Source organism: Medicago truncatula, chromosome 7 (genome assembly GCF_003473485.1).
Source record: "Medicago truncatula cultivar Jemalong A17 chromosome 7, MtrunA17r5.0-ANR, whole genome shotgun sequence".
NCBI classification, from domain to species: domain Eukaryota; kingdom Viridiplantae; phylum Streptophyta; class Magnoliopsida; order Fabales; family Fabaceae; genus Medicago; species Medicago truncatula.
This window is the reverse complement of record NC_053048.1, coordinates 51,361,510-51,370,377: the sequence shown is the minus strand read 5'-3', so window position 1 is coordinate 51,370,377 and position 8,868 is coordinate 51,361,510. Positions and strand designations below refer to the sequence as shown.

Below are 8,868 nucleotides of genomic sequence, written 5' to 3'. Positions count from 1 at the left end.
GAGGTTTGTGATAGCTGCATGATCCTTCGGTTAGGTGCTCTTCGAAATGTGACCCGGCTTGGGTGTTGGGGTCTGGGAGTTTTATTTTTGAGGGTGTTCTTTGTAGGTGAGTAGTGACGATGGACGGTGGTGGATACCGTGTTTACAGTGCTTGATTTTTTGGAGTCTGTTTTAGGTGGTGATGTGTTTTGGTGGGTTTATCTCCATGGGTGTTTTTAGGTGGTTATGGTGTACCATCTATATGCGGCACCATTTGTATCTTGTTTCGTCCATACTTTGCGTCTTGCGGGGATGGCGTTTAATAATATTTACCGATTAAAAAAAATTGAATGAACTCTACAATTTGACGAAAAATCAAATAATGTCGCAGAAGACAACAAACAACAAAACTCTGAACTTAAACGACGAAATCATGAAAAAAGCTAGATTTATGTGAAAATAATTTGTTTAGGTTAAAATAAGAAGAAAAACACGAAGATGGGTGATTTCATCTCAAAATTGATCATAAACTATTTTCAATAATAAAAAAATAAAAAAATAAAAAATAAATAAAAAAGGTTAGATTGTTGGAGAGGGAGAAAGTTGAGGAAAAAAAAAAAAAACTTTTTGTGAGAATTTACACTCTAAGATAATAGTGTAAACCTAAAATAGATAGATACACATTAAATTCTATTGACATTTTGTATGATCTTTATATATTGAATTCAAATCTATTTTGACTCACAACACAAGTTAATAAACACACCCTCACCGTCTCTTTCAAAAGGACATTGTACCACCCTCTTCTCTATAGCCTTTTTTCCTGCAAACTCTTCTCTATTTCTACTCGATCATTTCATTTGTCCCATCGTTCTCTTTACTCTATTCCTCTCCTCTGCGCGTAGCAAAAAATTAATCTTTGCTTCTTTTCTCTCCCTCCCATCAACTTCACATGCATTATCCTCTTAATTAGCATTTAATCAAGAGCTAGATCAAGGTTTCCCTTTCACTTGCAGATCAATCACTTGTTCATTGGTTACTGCATTTTATATTAGTTGATCAGATCGATTAACTGGTTGCTATGGATTTAGAGTTTCAATATAAAGAAGTAAGTACTTTCTCTTACACGCTAATTTTTCTTTAATTATATACTATGTCATATTATTATGTTTATGTGTTCCGAGGTACTATCAACTTCACGAGTTATCATCTCAGTGAAAGTAGTTTGATTTTGTAACGTTGATGAACGGAGTTTAAATCTTTTATAAAATGGTTGTAAAATGATGCTACATTAACTAATAAAAAAAATATTGCTATGTTATTATGCTAATTAATATTAATATTATGGAGATTAATGTTCTATATATACGTAACATGCATCAGGAGTTCTGGAGGAACTCAAGGGGAGTGCAACTTTTCACCTGTAAATGGTTGCCATTATGTTCTCCAAAGGCTCTGGTTTTCCTTTGCCATGGTAATTAATTCACTCTATTAATAAAATTTTATTTATCTTTAATTCTCTCTCTCTCTCTCTCTCTCTCTCTCTCTCTCTCTTAGAAGGTGTGATTTTGCTTTTGTTTCATTAAATATCTGTTGCAGGTTATGGCATGGAGTGCAGTCGTTTCATGAGAGGTAATAAATGTTCTTCCATTAACTTGTTTATCAATCAATATCATCATCCTTTTCTATTCCCTTTTTTTTTTCGTTATATTTGAAGTCGGTTTAAAGGAAATGAAGTAAACAAAAAATGTACAGTATAAAATTATTTTAAAATGTTCATGTCGTCAAATTGGCAATATAAATTGTGTTAATTTGTGATGTATAAGAATTAAAATTTAAACATGCTTTGTGGTCTTGGAGAAAACACAAATTTCAAATTAAGAAGAGATGAAACATGAAAAAACGTTTTAAAAAATGACACTTTAATTTTAAACTCATCTTAAGTTAGTATTAAAAAGTCATAATTTTTATTTAAAAATAGTTATGTATAATGTGAACAGTAGACTTAAATCTTTATGGTTTGTACGTGTTCATTATATATTTTTCTTTTAGTTACTTGTCAGTTTTCTAGAAGGTGGTTGAACCTCTCCAATGAGAAAAGAAAACAAATGAGCACTAATTTGGTAACGGTTGAACCTCCAATTAGAAAAAAATGCATAAGATAGCATATTTTTTTGTTCAAGAAAAGAAAACATATACTACTAGTTTAATTTTATAATGGATGTCTACCTATATTTGGTTTTAGTTCTGCCAATAAAGATGCCGATCTGGTGTCCATTTATTAGATGACGAATTTTTCTTTTGACCAACTAAGTGATGAAGTTTGTTTTGTTCAGCAAAATAGCAGCCAGACATTTAATACTTTGGCATATCTTTCATTTTTAATTACTTTAAACAAAATATTATTCATCAGAGTATAAGAGTTATTGTATCCCAATACAACTAAGAACAAATTCTAAGCAAAAAAGTGGACGAAGCCACCCATCAGAAAATGGTGTAGAAAAATTTCCTTTGTCCCTACCCTTAAACCATTCCCACGAAGAGCTCTTGATCAGCTCAACCAACCTAACTAAAAATGTGCTTGTACTTTTCAACACTTTCTCTAACATCCACTTTTTTATTGGATCAAATCAATGTATGTCTCGTCACTTTGTTTAGGTTCAATTTTCAAAGTGTAGACTCACAATGATTTAAACCAACAAAAGAGTGAGTATTAGAGATGGTGTTCAAAAGAGAGTGTTGTTAGCATTAAGCTCGAGATGTCTATCTTCAAGTAGGACAAATTAATAGTGTTATATTCGTCCTCATTCAAGATTTTTTTTTATTCTTTTAATAAAATTCATTTCAAATTATTAATTGTATCAATTAATTTTTTCACCAACATACTATACTTAATCCTTCAAAAAAAAACATACTATACTTAAAATTTCTATGGTAAGTCTTTTTCTGCAACATTTAATAAATACAGTAGGAAAATAGAATACATTTGTGTTGTAAAAATAATAGTTCTATTAATTTGCAATTATCTAACCTAAGTAAATTTGTAGAACAATATCAATTGTAGATAAATTTAATGTTATACTAAATTTTTTATTTCGTTGATGTTGTAAGAAAAATATCCAAAAATTGATAAACTATATTTTTATTTCTGCGATTAAATAAAAATAATAAATGGTAAATAAAATATATAGAATTATGGGAGGAGGAGTAGCTTTGTAGTTTGAGGAAGGCTAGAACACTCTCTTTTCAACACTCACTTTCTAATTGGCTTAAATCATGGTGGGTCTCACACTTTGGAAATGGATTCCACTTAAAATGGTGGGTCACACATTGGTTTAAGCCAATTAGAAAGTGAGGGTTGAAAAGAGAGTGTCCATAGCATGTCTATTGTAGTTTTGTACCCAACGAAAAATCTAGTGTGTCAGCTTTGGCTCTGATCTTATTGCACTTAGTCAACCCTGTAAAACAAATATGGGAGATCGAGATCTAGAATGATAGTTGGTTGGTATGCATTTCTTATGAAGTAATGAAGGGAACATTTAACAGTAAAGGACGATGGTTGTGTGTGTTTTTGGACATGCCATGTACGTAGCTCCTCTCCTGTCGTCACATTTTCTAGTAAAAAATTCGTGGTTAATAATTTTATTTATTTTTGTATGTTAACTTGTATCTTAGAGCAAAAGTTAGCATGATCGAAAAGCTAAAACACCATTAAGACATTAAAAATTAACAATGAAATAGAGGAAGTACTGGAGATAATAAAACAATATCCCTAGCTAATTATGGTTGCATGATTGTACTACAGAATGTGGAGTACGGCTAGCATGTGCCAAATATGCTGTGTATGGTGTAGATTATGAAGGACATGGACAATCTGAAGGTGTTCGTTGTTACATTAAGAAGTTCAATAACATTGTTAATGACTGTTATGACTTTTTCAAGTCAGTTAGTGGTATGGATTCAAAGCCTTTGTCTAATCTTTTGAGTGTATACATTTTAATCAATTCTATTTTCATCATTCATTTTCATGTTAATTCCAGTGCTTCAAGAGTACATGGGAAAAGCTAGGTTCTTGTATGGAGAGTCCATGGGTGGAGCAGTTAGTCTACTTTTGCATCAAAAGGATCCTTCTTTTTGGGATGGTGCCGTTCTTGTCGCACCCATGTGTAAGGTACACATTGTAAAAAAGTATTTACACTAACAATGTATATGAATTAAATTTATGTTTTTAATGATTCAATGATTATAATGTATTGACAGGGTATAGAATTTTTTACATTAGAATTAAATCCATATACTTTGTAGCATAAAAATATATCAACTTGATTAATTTTGTAGCAACTATATTTACTTAAGTAAAAACAGAGAAATATGGTTTATGCAAATGTGCAGATATCAGAGAAGATGAAGCCACACCAAGTTGTCATCAACATATTGACTAAAGTTGAAGATATAATACCTAAGTGGAAGATAGTTCCCACAAAGGATGTCATCAATTTCGCTTTCAAAGATCCGGCCAAACGAGAAAGGGTGAGGTTTTTTCTCCTTTCTTGTAAATATATCTCAAGTTTTTTATTTAATCTATAATTGAGGCTTTCTTAAAATGACTTGAAGTTTAGCTAATAATGTTTCATTTGATACACGACCTCCTTTGACAATGGTTGCAGATAAGGAAAAACAAGTTGATATACCAGGACAAGCCCAGGTTAAAAACAGCACTAGAAATGTTAAGAACCAGCATGAATCTTGAAGACACCTTATACAAGGTTAACTATGCATTGCATTTATTCAACATAATACTCATAGTTTGTTTGCATTACAAGGACTTTTTTGAACTTATCTACTAGTATAAGCATTGTTGAGACTGTTTGGAAGAGTTTATGAAAACAATTATGACAAGTTTGTTTTCAACTTATTTCTATAAATTCTCCGTGATAACTTATGAAAACGGCTTATAGCTACATGAAAACAATTCAATCTATTTTTATCTTCTATCATAGAAATAGCTTATACTTAAACACTTACATAATAAGCGATTAATTAAGTGTATGTTTGTTTCTATTTTGGAGGAGTCCAAATTGTGTTTTCTTATAACTGGATGCCTTTTTTGAATAGGACTGATTTTCCTTCCAAAATTGACTCTAACTTGAAGCCTCAATTTTCTTGTTCAACTCATGTTACGTGAATGTATCCAAACATAAAGTGATTCACATTCAAATCACTTTTAGTTTTTGTTGCAGCAAAACCAAACAAACATTAAATTGTTTATCTAAACACAAACATAATCAAGTTACCTTTTCAGTTTGCCAACAAATATTCAAATCAACACTTCTCAAATGTAATTACTTTTCATATCATACCTAATTTGTTTGGTACTTTTGGGTGAATTTTGAGCAGGTAACCTTTCCATTTTTTGTATTGCATGGAGAAACAGATACAGTGACAGACCCAGAAGTAAGCAGGGCATTATATGAGAGAGCTAGTAGCAAAGATAAGACAATTAAATTGTACCCTGGAATGTGGCATGGTTTAACATCTGGTGAGCCTGATGACAACATTGAAAAAGTTTTTGAAGACATCATCACATGGCTTGACAAGCACGCCAACAATGATGATCCAATTGAGAATTGTAACCATGACATTGAGACATTGACACCAGTTGTATCATCAGCAAAGACTATGAAACAATCTCATAGGCGAAAAAGTTATCTTTGTGGGTTGAAAGGAAGTCGTTCGTTACACCACTCGGCAAATTAGAATGAAATAATTACACTCCGGTTGTGACTGTGACCGTGAATGTAGGTCCATGATGTAGCTATAATATTGTTTTACTGTGGACATCTTTCACATTCTGCCTAATTTCACTGTATTATTTACTTTCCAACTTGTTTTTTAACTCCTTGCAACAATAAGTCAATAGTAGATTGTTAGGCATGTTTAAGATCTTGGAGACAAAAGTTATCCTACAAGAACTTCTCTACCAAATATTTTGTGGGTAATACGTATTGTTGAGGAAGTGATACCGTATAATCAATGAGCTTATATATTTTAGACATATAATCATCATTGGCTAACAATATAGCCATCAAGGGCATGGTCTGAAAATGTGATCGTAAATAAGATAAATTTCTAACTTTTATAAACTAGGTTTATGAAGTTGAGTATTGAGCGACTCAAATTTTAATCATTAGAGCCTATGAGCGAGCGGTAAAAGGAAACTATGTAAAGATGATTTACTATTTTTTGGCTATGAATTACAAACTACAACCCTTTCTCTTTTACTCTCTAAGGTACATACTAGGAATCGAAGATAATCAATCAAAAATGTTTAGGATTGCCCGTCATCATACTAGTGTTTAAACCTTTACGTACATGACACGAAAAATATGTGTATAATTATCATGTAATAAAAGGTTATTTGTTTTGAAACTATTTAATAAAAGGATCCCAACAAAGGATAATCTAAGTCGTCGTGGTGTGGGGCTTCTGATTCGTTACATTGTTCGGGAGGACATGGTAAGGAGGAGGAAACAATTAATCATCTATTTGTTGGTTGTGACTTCTTTGGTAGTGTTGATGGTGCGCTTTTGTTCGGGAAGGAAATCAGCTCTTGTCTTCGAGTAATCTAGATGTCCTGTATCTTGGTTATTTGAAAAGAACGTAGTGCAAGAATTTTTAATATTAGAGATCTTTGGATGAAGCAGTTACTTATAAAAGCTTTGTTCTTAGTAGTGGTTTTTTTTTTTTTTTGAAACAGCTTATATTATTAATCACCAAATTATACAAGCAGTACAGTTACAAGGCGATAACCAAAGAGCCAAAACAGAAAAAAGGAGCTGCTAAGGTTGGGGCCAAACAGTAGCAACAACCAACCAGCACTACCTAAAACCAGAAGCCAAAAACTGCTACAACAGATAAACAGAAGCAGAAAGGCACAACCGAAAAACAGCAAACACCAACTGCAAAAGTCCCTAACACCTCTGAAACTTCCCCACCTAACGCAAAAGGCATTCTTTGGGGTTCCAGCACCACTTGTAAAAGAGGCAAGGAGGACTTTTAAGTCTAGAATTCGCCCAATTACACGAAAGCACCTTGATATCATCTACGATTTCAGCCACATCCTTGAAAAGAGTATTGAATATCCTATCGTTCCTCACTTTCCAAATCGAGTGGTGGTTGAAGACTCATAAAACCATTACTCTCTCGATTTTCATGCTTGATTAGCTTTTTTGTAGTTTATTTGAACTTTTGTAATTTAACACTTTCTAATCTCTTTTAGGAAATGGGAGATTTGTTAATACTAATTTTACGAAGCGCAATATTAACATATCAGTTGATAATACAAATTCTTCTTCGGAAGTCGTTATTTTATCAATCATAAACAAAACCATTTAAGATTGCATGTCGTCATACATATAGAGAGCAAGCAGCATCCAAATTCTAATCCACAACTCTAATTGAACAAAAAAAAAAAACAATATTCAGACATATGCTAGACTTTGTTTATTAATTTCTACCCTCAGACACATTTTTTGGATTGGACGATTTAAAAAGAAACAATATATACACACACCCGAAATAAAACCACTAGTTTTTTTTGGTACAAAAAGAACTAGCAGTTGGTATCCATAAAAAACCCTGAGAGCTTATTTAGTATCAATAAGCTCCTCAGAGTTTATTGATTTTTTTATGATTCAACAGAACTTATTTCTAAACTTAACTTATAGTAATATATATTTCAGTTACCTATAAATTCAAGACCCGTAGATGCAAGTTTATTGACAAGAGCAAGTGCGTTACTTGTTATGTAAGACACGTTCTTAACCTTATTTTGCAGCAATTTAATTTTCTTCTCCGTTTTCCCTTCAAACCCATCAAGGCATGTGTCTTCATTAGTAAGAGCTGCACTAATCCATGTGTTGAGATCCCCCATTTGTGTACTAAATGTGTTCTTGCTTAATTTCCTAAGCACACCAAGTGACTTATGAAGCTCATCAACTGCATAGCCAAAAGTTTCTATACAGTCTGAAAGTGCAACTCTGTTTCTTCCTTTCATCTTCCCGTTCTTCTTTAATTTTGTAAGATATGCTTGAACATTCTTAACTTCGCTTATCGTTACCGACACACCCGCACGTGCCCATTTGCTTGGGGTTCTTCCTGCTGTGTTGGAGAATTGTGCTAGTGTGTGGATGCAAAGGTTTTGGTACCTTGTGACACTGCAAGCTTCCTTAACATTATTGTTGTTGTTTCCTTTTGCATATACAATTTGGCTAGTATTTGTTGAGAGTGAAAGAAATACTAATAGTAAAATAAGGCGTATTGTTATAATCATTTTATAATATGTAGAATGACAACAAAGAAGATTAAGGGAAATATAGTTTGGTGCTAATAGTATTAATAAGAGAAGGGAAGAGTTAGGAATACTATATATAGTTACTATGGTCCAGTGGAGTTGGAGTTGGAGTAGTGTGTCATGTTTTTGTTTGGTTCTATTTTTTTTTTAGGTGTCAAAATTGATTTTACGTTTAAAATTATTTCATATTTGAATTTAAGATTCATAGTTTTTGACGAGTTGAATTCCTCTTCATTTCTCCAACCATTACTATAGTTTTAGTGTATAAATGTCAAATTAATATCATAAATTTTAAACTAATTTTTACATTTAAATTTATTTTTCAACTCACTTACTAGACTAATATCTAAACATTAACCATTTTATTTACGTTTAACAAACTTTTAACTAAAGTTAATTTTTACAAAAGGCTAAAATATGGTTTTAGTCCCTGCAAATATGTCTCGTTTTGGTTTTAGTCCCTGTAAAAAAAAATTGTTTTTGGTCCCTGCAAAAATTTTTGTTTTTGAAAATAGTCACTGACCCCACTTTTGTGA

At 32.1% G+C, this 8,868-nt stretch overlaps 2 protein-coding genes across 2 annotated transcripts; one reads left to right on the top strand and one right to left on the bottom strand.

The window, feature by feature from the left end:
- The first annotated feature begins 737 nt into the window (after positions 1-737).
- On the top strand, positions 738-5,978 carry LOC11420987 (caffeoylshikimate esterase). Its single transcript, XM_003625871.4, has 8 exons — positions 738-1,087; positions 1,363-1,453; positions 1,579-1,611; positions 3,785-3,931; positions 4,020-4,150; positions 4,372-4,509; positions 4,647-4,745; positions 5,377-5,978. The coding sequence occupies exons 1-8, from the start codon at positions 1,061-1,063 to the stop codon at positions 5,734-5,736; spliced, it is 1,026 nt and encodes a 341-aa protein (XP_003625919.2). The 5' UTR covers positions 738-1,060; the 3' UTR covers positions 5,737-5,978.
- Positions 5,979-7,300: 1,322 nt separating this feature from the next.
- On the bottom strand, positions 7,301-8,406 carry LOC11433583 (pectinesterase inhibitor 6). The gene has a single exon (XM_003625873.4). The coding sequence runs from the start codon at positions 8,309-8,311 to the stop codon at positions 7,718-7,720; it is 594 nt and encodes a 197-aa protein (XP_003625921.1). The 5' UTR covers positions 8,312-8,406; the 3' UTR covers positions 7,301-7,717.
- Between the last annotated feature and the right edge of the window lie 462 nt (positions 8,407-8,868).

Bases quoted from the DNA above. Each gene is read 5' to 3' on its own strand.
- LOC11433583 (XM_003625873.4), bottom strand. From the start codon at position 8,311: ATGATTATAACAATACGCCTTATTTTACTATTAGTATTTCTTTCACTC.
- LOC11420987 (XM_003625871.4), top strand. From the start codon at position 1,061: ATGGATTTAGAGTTTCAATATAAAGAA. The intron at 1,088-1,362 runs GTAAGTACTTTC...AACATGCATCAG, and splicing joins TAGAGTTTCAATATAAAGAA to GAGTTCTGGAGGAACTCAAG. The intron at 4,510-4,646 runs GTGAGGTTTTTT...CAATGGTTGCAG, and splicing joins ATCCGGCCAAACGAGAAAGG to ATAAGGAAAAACAAGTTGAT.